A 12760-nucleotide genomic window follows, 5' to 3' on the forward strand; every position below is an offset into this window, starting at 1 on the left:
GCATAATGGCAGATTGATCTTGTTGGTGGCAAATATCACATTTCTATATTTCTAAATCATGCCCAGGCATCTAGCAGACATCTTAGAGGATCTACATTTGGTTTGGTGATGCATTTTTCGTGTTAAAGACATAAGTGTGATTAACTTGAATAAAAATCGAAGGGCTCTGACTTAGAAGTTGTGAGAAAATTGCACATAATGGCTTGGAAATGTGACAAGAAGATAAGCTGACACTGGAGGTACAATAATAATCATAGTAGTGCTGCAGGGGTCATTGTGTTTTGTTCTCATGCAGGAAATAAGGCAGTTGTCGCAAAAAAACAGGACACCTGTGAAATTTGAGCCAGTACTGCTGTCTTCATCATCAACGAACTTTACAAAAGTTGCTTCTATTTCTTGTAAAGGTATAGTATGCATATATTTATAGTAATGATAAGGTAGGGTTTGATTATAAAAAACTGTAGGTTTTTTTTTTAGCAGGTAGACTTCGAGAAAAATCTTAACAAATTTTTGAGGTGCATAAATTCATTTTGCTAATGATTTCCACCATTCTGTGTATATATGCTGATTTTTGTGCTGATTTAAGACTCTGTAAGCAATATATAGTTTTCAAAAAGGGGAAGAAAATATTCACTGAAATTATTGGCCGATTTTAAAATAAGCATAATTATTGACTGTTTTTTTTTTTTTTTCAGCATCCTTTTATTATTGGTGGCTATTTTCTGTTTCCAGTGTATTTTCTGAAAGACAGTTGTGTTTGTGTGGTCATTTTCTATGATATTTCTTGGCAAGGTCATTGAAGAGGCTTTTGCCTGAGACTAGGCATGTTGTGGAAGGGCAAAGATTAGAACAGAGACATTTCTGACTGCAGCCTGTTTCTTGTTCTGACCACTAGACTGCAGTACGTAAACTTACTGTGTTACTGAAACAGGCTGTTCTCATAACGACATGGGCCCTTGTTTTTCCTAATCAAATAAAGTCAGGTAAGGAGAAATAAGGGACTATATTAAGTGATTGTTTTTATTTTCAGAAGGCTTTTGCTGAAAGGAGGCAGTGTGTTGTGATAAATGAGAATGCTCTGCTGGTGCCGCATAGTTAAGATAGGTCAGGTTACTCTTAGCAGCCTTGTTGTGTGCTTTTTGAAAGTGTTGGGCACTTTAAATTCTTAAATTGATGTTTCGATCCTCTGAGAATTAGAACATAACCACTTGGTTTCTTTTTTCACCTGCGTGACAAGTGAATGTTCCCCTTTGTAGTGTTCTTTGAAGTCCTCGTGTGAAAATCATTGCAGATGTGCATTTATTCTGCTGGCTGATGGTGTTTTCTCTTGTGTGTCTGTTCTTTACCCAGCTGCGTTCTGTGATGATGCAAGGCCTTACCCTAATGACAAGAGGAACAGTGTAGTGGAAGGCACTACAGCACTACAAGCCTGCCTTTCCTGTCCTGTGATGGAAGGGTAAGTTAAGAGTGGATTGTTGTTTGTCAGTGTTTGTTGATATTACACAAATATTGTAGACTACTTTTAGACACAAAGTGAGTTTGCTTTGTCATGCAGTGATTTCTAAGGACAGCGAAGATGCTTTTTCCTGTTGTTGCTGTATCATTTGCCAGAATGGAACTGTGACTTTCAAATAATAAGTCTTGTATTTTTTAGAGGTATAGTTTCAAGAGGCATTTAGAAAAAATGCCTTAACAGCTTATATCACATAAGCGGTGCTTGGAGTCTGTGATAATATTTGCACTGTCCTTGTTCTTCCAATGCAGAAGCAGAATAGTGATAGAAAAATCAGGAAACACTTCAGTTCTCTTTTGCCAATTTCACCCCAGCTTACCTTTGTGGTAAACAAAGCAGTGGGTGATGTTGTATTATGACATATGTAGGTACTCTAATGGAAACTGCTTTATCCTTAAAACCTTAAGACAGCCACTGTTCAAGAATAGTGAAGTTGTTGTGTGGAATTATTGTGTTCAGGGACAATTGCAGTTGTATTTATTTTTATTCTGTACTTACTTGCAGGTATTTTGATATCGATCCTTCTGCAACAATGTTTCATATTGAACCACACCGTAATATTTCAGGATTTTGGTCCGTATGGTTTACAAACAACTTTGAATTCAGCATTGAACTGAATGAAGTCTACATATCTGGAGAAACAAAGAACACCTTAAAGGTGGGTTTTATTTCAGCTTCATGCAGTGCTTTGTCCTTGATTAGAGAATTTGGTCCTCTGACATACAGAGTACATTCTTTTGAAAGGCTCTGTGTTCTCAGTGCTAATTGAAATTGGTTAAAAATAAAAGTAGCTCTGTGCCTGTAACTTAGGTTCTGAAAAGCCCAGGCTCTCAGCAGATATTATTCACTGTCCAAGTCACTTTTGTTTTGTTCGTTAGCAACTGTTTTTTAATTTCAGTTGCAGCTACAGATGCATTATAGACCACCGCTCTGTTCTCAGAATTGTTGTTTGTGCTCTATAGGACTAAGCATTTCTTCATTGGCTGCAGTGGAAATCTTGAGTACATAGATGAGCATTGAAGTTTAGAAGTCAAAATCAGTAATTCACTCGTGCAATGGCTTGACTCAATCCAGACAAAACAGATTTATGAATAAGCACACAGTGTATGCTATAATCTAATTGGGCATTTGTATATTTAGATAGGAGACTCGTGTGCGCGCTGTATGAATCACTGATGGGCACATGTGTATTAACGGCAAAAACACAAAGGCACTGCTTGCTCTAAAATGCTGTTCCAGTTTTAATTCAAGTGTCTTTTGCTTCCTTCTAGATTCTGAACTTTGCTGAGCCTTTGACCCTATCTCCAGGCTGTTGGAATGTATTTTCTTTGAAACTTGATGTGAAAAACAATGTAACAAATGTGCTTTCTAGTATTTGTTTGGCTACCAGTGTGGGAGTGGTGATTGAAATACCTCTGCAGATATTTTCAACTGTGTCCAAGGTATGGTATTCAGTTGTGCTGAATGATCATTAGGTGCTGCAGATCAAACTATAGCAGCCTGCTTCTTTGGTCAGAAATTTGCCTGTTAGTCCTGAAAGAAAAACAAACTCTGTAGCTGGAAAGTTAAACCCTCAGTATTAAATAGTGATGGAATTACATTTCTCTGGGCAACCTGCATTCTCTTCCTTGTCTCATTCAAATTATGCACTAGGAAACAAATTTCTCCTGTTTGTTTTTGGTTTGTTTGCTTTTGTCATATGGTCAGTGGGTTGTTTTGGTTTGTTTCTCCAGCAGGCAGACCTTCATTTTGAAGCCATTGCCCATTGTGATATTCAGTGTTACCTAGGAAAGTCTGATTCAGGTAGGCTTGTCTTGACTTTTTTAAGCGTGCAATGGTAATTTTGTAGCAGGCCTTATGTTGAGAATATTGAGATTGTTAGTACAAGTCCTGTATTCTTAAAAAACATATGCTTTTCTGAGACTATCAGCCGTATAGTTGGCTCTGAGTAATCTGTTGTGAGTATACTATGCAGTATTTCAGATCTCTAATTCCATAGCACTTAAACTATTGTCCTGTTATAACACGGTTCTGGACTTAACAATATTTAAGACTGTCCTGTAAGTTCTTAATGGAGGTGTGTTGCTCCTTGCTTTCTTCTTGTCACAACCTTCAGAGGTGATCAGGTACAATGATTAAGCTGTCAACTAAGCTCAAGGAGAGTTTAGAAAATGTGTTTCATCTGGACCCAGATCCTGGAAATTCTGTGCTGAAAAAGCAAACAGACAAAAAACAACCATGTCGACCAATAGTGTGCCTTTAGCCAGAGTTAAATTTGAATGCTTTCTCTGTGCTTCTCATGGCAATAATTTCATAGGTTCCTGCAAAAGACCAATTATCAGCCTTAGAAAAGAATACCAAAAGCTGTGTTCTGTAAAACAAAGTAATGATGCTTTTCTCTCTGCAACTGAGGAATCTCAGGATAGCTCCCAGCGTTGCAGTGTTTTAAGTACCGACTTGGCGTTTAGGAAACACAATGTTAGATGACATATGGACATGGTTCTGCTTGAAGAACGTGTAATTTGATGAAGGCTGATTCAGAGTAGTGCATTTTAAGTTTTTTTCATTTCTTCTTAAGAAGGAATTTCACTAAAAAGCTGGGTACCACAGGATTTAAATGTTTGTGTCCTTCTGAACGTATCTCCAAGGTGATCTTAAAATTTTTTTGTATGAGGTTTTGAAGAGGGGCAAAGATTAAAAGGAGATTTGAGGTGACAAGTACGTGGCTTGAGGAATTGCTGATACATAGGCACATTTTGGAAAATCAAAAGGTATTTTAAAATAAAATTGAGTAAAAGAATATTGCTGATATAAGTATTCAATGCTTTCTTACTTTCCATTCTAATAACAAACGTAATCAGATCTTTTCTAGGGGTATTCTACTTCATAATTTAGGATACTCGTACATTTAAAATAGAAAAGTCTAATGCACATGCCTGAAAATACTGACCTGAACAACCTGTAGTTGGCTTATTCAATTTGTCATCAGTCTCAATTGGTTATTTAAACACTGAGGGCTGTGCAGTAACTTACATTTTGTACTTTCAGACTAAGCTGATTTGGTTTTCTTTTGTAGAGTTCTGTGTAAGGACTGCTGGTACTATAATGGCTTTTCAGTAGCAACTGTTAGAAACAGCAACAGTATGAAAAAACATGAAAAACCTGTTATCGTTTTAGCAAATCTGCTTTGGCAGAGGAGTCTCTCTCTGGATCATTCAGCCTGGGATGTGGATTCTGAGCTGGCAAGTGAGCTTTATGAAAGATGGCAAAAAATAAGATGCGGGGAAGCCTGCAGGTTGGTACAAAATCTTTGGGTTGCTTAATTCAAACCAGTAAAATGATGTAAGAAAATATTTATATCCTGAAGCATTCCTAATTGAAAGAAATGTTTTAGACCTTGCTATACCCAAATTAGTTGTCTAGAAGCCTCTGGAGTTTCAGAGCATCCCAAACATTGCTGGCATCTGTTCCAAGGCACTGTCAGTGATAGTAAACATTTCAGATGCCTGAATTTTAGAATGTAACTAATGTTTTGGTTGTGAGCTCCTCCGTAGCTACTCAGTTTAAAGCAGTCAAAGCACGTTTTACCTCACCAGTGACGGAGCTGTGCAGATCTTTTGTCAGCGGGTCCCATAGCAGCATTCTCAGGATTAGGAGCTTTGTACAGCTTTCCAGGCTTTTAGTCCTCAGCCTAATAGATGCTACAGGTTGAAGGAAGCAGTTGCTGTGAGCAATTCATGTAGAGACATTGACAATATCAGTGATATTGGCACCTTTCTAGAATAGAGAGGCAGGGCTGTGAAAGCTAGTCACTGTGTTGCAGATGGAAAAGAGGAGATGGAAGAACACGTAAGTTGTGCTGCCTGTGACTAGGTTTACAGGTTGATTGGCTTTATTTTGTGAAGAACGCTTTTGAAGGGAAGATTAGTGGAAGTCCTGGTTAATTATCATCTGGTTTTTTATTGAAAAATAAATAGAAGGAGCAAGAGGTGGAGGGGGGAAGGAAGAAAAAAAAAAAAAAAAAAGAAAACAAACAACAAAACAACCAAATCTTTTTTGATTTTTAACAATAAAGCAGGAGAAGCATTCCAGGATCAACTCGCTTGATTCACCAGAAGCAGCCTGAAGAGGAGGTGTCGTTTGCCTTTTTCTTGCCGCGGTTGACTGCAGAGCCCAGCCTTACGCTCAGCTTCAATGCCACAGCAGTTAAAAGTAGCGTGGTGAGAATGGTTGTCCTTGTTCTCAGCTGATGAATGTTTGCTTCCGTAAAGAATGAGGTCTGCAGTTAATGCTTGGTGATGCTCAGCATTTTCAAACTGCTTGTAGGCTGGTGTTTTGAAGTCTTCATGCAAGTCTACTGTAGGACACCACGTTTGTTTATCCCTTTGGTTTGATAAGTTCTTGAGCTACTCACGTGTAATATTTTAATACAAGGAGAGGAGTATAACTATTGATGTTAACAATTACTAAGAAATGTTGAAGTTCTCACATCAGAATCCAAATGAGAGGGTTATTTTAAAGGGGGAGGAAATCTGTATCTTTAGACATGTAGGTGCACTGTGCACTGTTTCTGCAGTTGAAGACATTGTGAAGATGTCCTATCCCATGCAGTTTTATACACACATGGATATATTAAGACTAAAGCCAAGTGGAAGTCCCTGGAAAATTCAGCTCATATTAGTAACACTGACTTATTATCAGATATGTAGTTTTTAACTTTTTCCATCCCTACTTTTTAGGTAAAGTATTTCATACTGAGAAATCCTTCATCCTTTCCAGTTGCACTGCAGCTTCTGCCACTCTCTTACTACCCTGATCCCCAAGCTTCACTGAGTCTGCTCAGCAAATGGTAATTAGTATAACTATCTCAGAATACTGTTTTTTCTTTTCAAAATTGTATTTGCTTTATGATTGCTGCTTATTATTTGTTTGCGTTTTTCGAAGCATAAGCTATGTGGGGATCATTTTCTTCTTTTTGTAAGGTACAGTCATCAGACAGGTTCAGAACATCTGCCTGTTCGGCTCTTTTCGTTGTTTGGGTGCATTACACAGTCAGTGCCAAACTGAGCATGTTTTCAGCAAATTTGTCTGCCAGCCACAAACAATAATTGAGATTTAAGATTAATTAAGATTATCTAAGATAGAGATCTATATTAAAAATCTAAATTAATATTATTTAATTTTTTATATTTAATTTTATTTTATATTATTTAATTATTTAATTTATATTTATATTTTATAATTTAATTATATTTAATATTATTTAATTAATAATATTTAATTAATATAAAAAAAACCTAAATTAAAAAGGATTACTAGCGCAACAACACATCATCAGTAGGGTAAAAATAACCTGTCTCACAACGGTCTAAACCCAGCTCACGTTCCCTATTAGTGGGTGAACAATCCAACGCTTGGTGAATTCTGCTTCACAATGATAGGATTAAGATAAGATATTTAGATAATAATCTAAAGATAGAGATCTATATTAAAGATATAAGATAAAGAACTTAAGATTTGAGGCTTAGTGCAATTTTGTGCTGGCTGCCCAGGTGAGGAAAGCAACTCCCACACGTGGGAATGTGCAGCTCCCAACAAAACTGGTTGAGAAGCATATGGTCTATAGACTGTGGTCGGTGAAGAGAAAAGAAACCGAACCTAAACTAATAAAGAATGTTTTTATCTTTTTGTAGAAGCCCTTATATGAAGCCCCAGTCTCTATGTAGCTGCTTCCCTAACATCATTTATTTGTGTGTTTATTTACATATATATGTATGTATACACACACGTGTGTGTATGTATATAGATATACACATAAATATTTTGTTAGAAAATGCAGATCTACATTTCCACAGTATTTCACATCTCCTGAAGTGCAATTGTAAAAGTGTTTTTTTTTTCAGGCTCAACCTGTGAGAATAAGTCAGTGTAGTTCTGACAGAGTAGGTTTGAAATGCTTAATCTTTTGTTTTGGTTTATTTAGGTTTGGCATAAATATTCAAGCTATTAATTTCACCACTACTGAGTTCAAGCTCATGGATGAATATTCTCACAGGGTAAGATGTTTAATTTCACTAGAAGTGATCTGGCACACTAGTTGCATTACATCTGATTGTTACCAAGTACTGCTTAAAAGAATGTAAATGTGCTTTCTCAGTACTCTGTCAAGCTTGTGTTTTTGCAGTCAGTTTCTTTCCAGAATTTGAGTCTGTTCTCCAAATTAAAGACAGCTGGGGGAACCTGTGCATGCATGTGTTGAAAAGGCCACAGTTTGCTTTCTGTCTTGAGACTTCAGTTTAGCCCCAGGTTGACCAAGTAGTACAAGGTTTTTTGTGTTGGTGACATCAGAAGATAGCAGATCTTCTTTTCAGTAGAAGGAAATACTGTCCAATAGCTCAAGGATGGGGGAAGCTACATTTCTGTGCTTCATCTCAATCTCTTTGCAACTTCAGGTTGAGGTTGGAAAGTCATAGCTGTCTGTGGTTCCCATTACCTCATTTTTAACACAAACATAGTGATGCTTAACTGTACTGCATGCCAGTGCTGGTCTGTGATTGTGCCCCAAGGTCTTCTGTCATGGATAGCAGCTAGATGATGTGCTGCCGAGGATGCTGGCATAGTCTGACTACCAGAGCATTGTCCAGGATACCACTAAGAGTTTATTCTCATGTTTTGTATGGGGCAATCTGATCTAGTATTTGATCTAGCAGCTGGCAGCCCTGCCTGTGGCAGAGAGATTGCAATTGGATGATCCTCGAGATCCCTTCCAATTCAAGCCATTCTACGATTCTAGTTTGTGCAAAAGTCGGGAACTGACATATGCTCCTTACTTTCTGTGCATGCTGCAGCTGTCTCTTTAATGCTGTATGTAAATGCAACAAAAGATTCCTAGCTTTTAAAAGCAAAAAGAGTCTGTTTGCTGCACTAATCAAAACTGACCTTTGTTTTTTGGCAACAATTAGCTGCAAAATAGTGTTAAAACCTCTATGTTAGTGTATGTGTTGCCTGTATTTCACATAGGGACTTAAGAAGCTATGGGAGTACCAAGTCACTAGGTATGTATGAATACAAGATGGAGCTTGTCTTGTTGTTAGCCAACTAGTTGTTAATAGTCATATTTTTTAACATGTTCTCATTTTCCCAATCACTTTAAATACACATGTGATGAATAGCTAGGCTTACTTTTGAGTGCAAGCACATCTGTATGTGGAGTTACAGGGTGAAATTTGACAACGTCGTATGTGTTTTACTTCTAATGAATATTAACTGTTAACTACAGGCTCTGAAACTTTTTTAATGTTCTTTTTTTTTTTCATTGAATAGACTAAGAATAAAAACATTTTGGACTAGAAGAGATCAGAAAAGCTACTAAGGTTTCAGCTATGAATTTTAAAACCAAGAAAGAGCCCATTTTGTAAAGTTTATGGTGATTTTTTTGTTCTCATCTTGCTTTCCTAAGAGGAGATCCGCAGTTCTGGAATTGAAAGTTTCAGTGTAGTTCTCTCTCTGCTCATCTCCCTGTCATTATCTTTTCTTTTTTTTTAAGGGAAAAAAAAAAAAAAAGCAAAGAGCAGTATTGAAATGAAAGTATATATATTTTTATGCTATTTCCAGTCTCACCGAATGTATAGTAGAACTGATCTTCAATTAGTGTGGTAGAGAGTTCACTTTGGCTTGTCTCTGGTAACTCAGAATGTTTAACATATTTGCCAACAATCTGTTTCTTACTTAAATCAAGTTGCAAGCTCTGTGCCAAGGAGAGCACAGCTTATTCAGTATGCTGTCAGTTCTAGTTGTGTTGTGAAGCGTTTCAGCACTCCTTGAATATGAAGGATGCCATGTAATTTCTTTACCATCTGAACAAATAAAGTCTGTTTTAAAAAATAAATTACTACATTCATTGTAGGAAGTGCAGTAATATGAACTCTTGCTCAAATAAATAACCTTATCTGATGTTTGTTATCAGATTGAAAGTTAGTAGTGTAACAAGTTAATTAGCATTTGTCACACCTTGCCAGAAGTATCTTGTGCTAAGTAAAGAGGCGGTGCTTTGTTTTATTGATATCTTTCAAGGTATATGTTTTCTGTGACTAAATAAATGCATTTTTGTTTAACAGAATGTACACCAAGAGGATCTCATCAGCAAGAAACACAGTTCTGAGCTGCTTCAGTTAAATTTACAACCACTGGAAACCAGAAAAGTTGGTGTAATTTTTACACCAGTTGACTACAAAAGAGTGGCATCCATTATTTTGATCAGGTAAGCCAGGTTTCACTTTTCAGAAGCAAACAAATCAGTGAGCAAATGATTCTTCTGCATTGTGAAGACAAATGGACCAAGTTTGACAGTCAGAACCAGTTTAATGGAAGCTGCTTGAAAGGTCTTTGTGCCTTACGTTTAGGTCATTATAAAGTAGAACTTCAGCTTTTCTTTCTTTTTTGGGGATCACTGGGTTAGGAAATGCATATGAAGGTGTACTGTGTGTGTATAGCCAAAGCAATTGATCAGCAGATCAATAGCATTCTCATGTTGGGTGGCTTTGCTACTTTAAATGTTACTCCTTAGTGATAGGATTTAAATACCATATTTGAAAGAGGTTATGGAAGAAAGCAATCATTTTTTAACAGGTGGCATTGTTGATAGTGGCTGTGGTCACAAAACTTGTTACTTCATTTTTTTATTTGCTGATGGTGAATGGTTTCTGGGATAGCCTGTTGTTATGGGAAAACAATCCAGGTGTGGCCAGTGATTGTTACTGACACACTATTGTCTTTGTTGTTGGCATCTAGATAGCAAAGCCATGATCTTGCAAACTTCATTTATGTCTTAACAACTGATTGCTTGATTTTTACATTGTGGCAGAAACAACTTGACTGTTCTGGATGTGGTCAATGTAGAAGGCTATGGAGCCAGAGAATTACTTAAAGTAGGGGGAAGACTGCCAGGTGCAGGAGGATCTCTTAGATTCAAGGTTCCAGAAGCTACGCTGATGGACTGCAGACGACGTGAGTAAGAAGAAGCAAGTCTCTGATTTAGTAGCTGCCTGTGTTACTTCAAAGTGGCATTGACATGGTGCAATAATGTTAAACAAATGGAATATTGAAGTAAAAAAAAGCTGAAGAGTGATCATGAGTGGTGTAGGTTCTGATGTAACTAGCCTCAGCCAGTGTTTGAGACAAGTTCTACAATTAAACTGCTACAAAACAGTCTTCATTAAAATGTTGGTCACTTCTGAATATTTATTTGGAGTGAGAGTAAAAATAGTTTATTTCTGATCATGAAGGAGTTTTTTAAGCACTGTACAATAATAGTTCTGTTGTTTTGTTTGTTTAAGAACTGAAAGACAGCAAGCAAATTCTGTCCATCACGAAGAACTTCAAAGTAGAGAATATTGGGCCTCTTCCCATAACAATTTCATCAATGAAAATCAATGGTTACAGTTGCCAAGGATATGGATTTGAGGTGTTAGACTGTCAGGAATTTTTTCTGGCTCAGAACTCATCACGGGAGATCAGCATCGTGTAAGCACAAAGAAATTTGCTGACTAATTAACTTAATAGGAAATTTTAAATAGTTTCAGTAATAGACACTCCAGTAATGCACACAAAACTTGAACTTTAAAAATAAGTTTCACAAGCGTTTCCTCTTTTCACGTGAATAATATAATGATGCTTATAGTAGTTCACTGTTGTAAAAAGCAGCACACATGCTTTTCTCTGTGTTATGAAGTAATAAGCGAAAACAAGAGTTGTCACAGTGAGTAAAGAGTGGTCTACCAATGGCTCTTTTTCATTCTTTGTTTTTCTTCAGTTTGTCCAAAGTAGCCTGACTACAATCTAGTCATGTTTACCTAACATTGCACATAGGTCTAAAACTGGTTCTTATTAAAATCCTGTTGAATTAGTCATGGCTTAAACATAAGGAGAGGTAACATTACTGTATTACAGTAGATATGGTTATCTATACAATGAGTTTCACCTCTGGTGATTGGAAAGGCAAGTCACACCTTTTAGCAGTACACGTGGCAGCCAAACAGAATTTTGGGATGGGGCAGGGAAAGTAGTGGAAGGGCAAAATCTGATGTTTTCTTCCCCTTTCCCCATCTTTCTAGCCTTCTAGACATACCTTAGAACTTGACCCTTTCCAAACTGGCTGTCTGTACATTTAACTGTGCTTTTGATGAGTGTTTCAGTTAACATGAGTTGGTCATCTTGCACCTTCTTCAGAAAAGAAAAATGAGTTGCTGTAATGCATTAAGTGTGTGTGTCCACGTGGACATTGCACTTATTTTACTCCTTGAGGATGAATATGAAGTCTTACCTCTGTTAAGTGCTAATGCATCTGTGTAGTTTTAAGCAGACAGTGGTCGTGTACTTCACTGTATTTTTTTTGTGTTATTAAAGTAAAAGTCACGTATTTTGTTGTATCAGCATGAGTTCAGAAAATGAAATTTAGCCCAGCAGTGGAAGAATAACACCAGCTCTGTCTCCTTTCCTGACAGATTCACTCCTGATTTTACGTCTTCGTGGGTAATCCGGGAGCTTACACTGGTGACCGCTGCTGATCTAGAGTTTCACTTCACACTTAATGTGACTCTTCCTCACCATTTGTTACCGCTCTGCGCAGATGTGGTGCCAGGACCCAGCTGGGAGGAGTCTTTCTGGAGGCTCACTGTCCTCTTTGTAAGGTAGTGTGTTCAGAACCGCTGGTGGAAAATCGGCAAGCACTTCTGACTTCTAGATGTGAGAACAGGGCCTAGATTTCTGCTACATCTAACTCTGTGATAACTAGTGTGATCCAGTAGTCTGTGATAGTGTTCACAAGCATTTCATTCTGCTCCTCTTGATAAACTCCCATGTTAGGGTTGGAAAGAAGGGTTGGGTGTCCCGTTCCCCCCACAGGAATAGCTAGTGGGTACCCTTGTTGCTAGGAGATTTGCTCTCCAAGTAGAGGTGCACGTGGAACCTGTTAATCCCAGAATGTCAGCTGTAGAATTGAGTAGACTGGTGGCTTACTTTATAATATTTCTGAGAAATTAGCATGAATTTTATTTATGAAGTTTCAGGCAACTGAATAAGGACCTACTTTTCCTTGTGCTTCCTTCCTCTTGTCACTTACTTACACAAGAAAAACTATTAGTTTTACATTAACTGGCTTATTGCTTGGTCTTGGGAAACTGTTTTAGAGTCCTGTACCATTAAGAATTCTGCTCTTACGCTTTCTTTTTTGTCTTGCTTTGTAACCTT

At 37.4% G+C, this 12760-nt stretch overlaps 1 protein-coding gene across 1 annotated transcript in view; it reads left to right on the top strand.

The window, feature by feature from the left end:
• The window catches only part of TMEM131L (transmembrane 131 like), a gene marked incomplete at its 5' end in the record, with an annotated part of 67816 nt that overhangs the window by 40165 nt on the left and 14891 nt on the right, over positions 1–12760 (top strand). Inside the window, 13 exons of the mRNA XM_079534204.1 lie at positions 296–404; positions 1351–1456; positions 2018–2171; positions 2785–2955; positions 3247–3316; positions 4691–4808; positions 5589–5733; positions 6253–6362; positions 7497–7569; positions 9631–9773; positions 10377–10519; positions 10849–11035; positions 12016–12201. Of these exons, the coding sequence (XP_079390330.1) occupies positions 296–404; positions 1351–1456; positions 2018–2171; positions 2785–2955; positions 3247–3316; positions 4691–4808; positions 5589–5733; positions 6253–6362; positions 7497–7569; positions 9631–9773; positions 10377–10519; positions 10849–11035; positions 12016–12201 (1715 nt within the window). The remainder of the gene's footprint in view (positions 1–295; positions 405–1350; positions 1457–2017; positions 2172–2784; positions 2956–3246; positions 3317–4690; positions 4809–5588; positions 5734–6252; positions 6363–7496; positions 7570–9630; positions 9774–10376; positions 10520–10848; positions 11036–12015; positions 12202–12760) is intronic.

The sequence above is a fragment of the Tetrao urogallus genome, assembly GCF_951394365.1.
Source record: "Tetrao urogallus genome assembly, chromosome: 4".
Taxonomy (NCBI): domain Eukaryota; kingdom Metazoa; phylum Chordata; class Aves; order Galliformes; family Phasianidae; genus Tetrao; species Tetrao urogallus.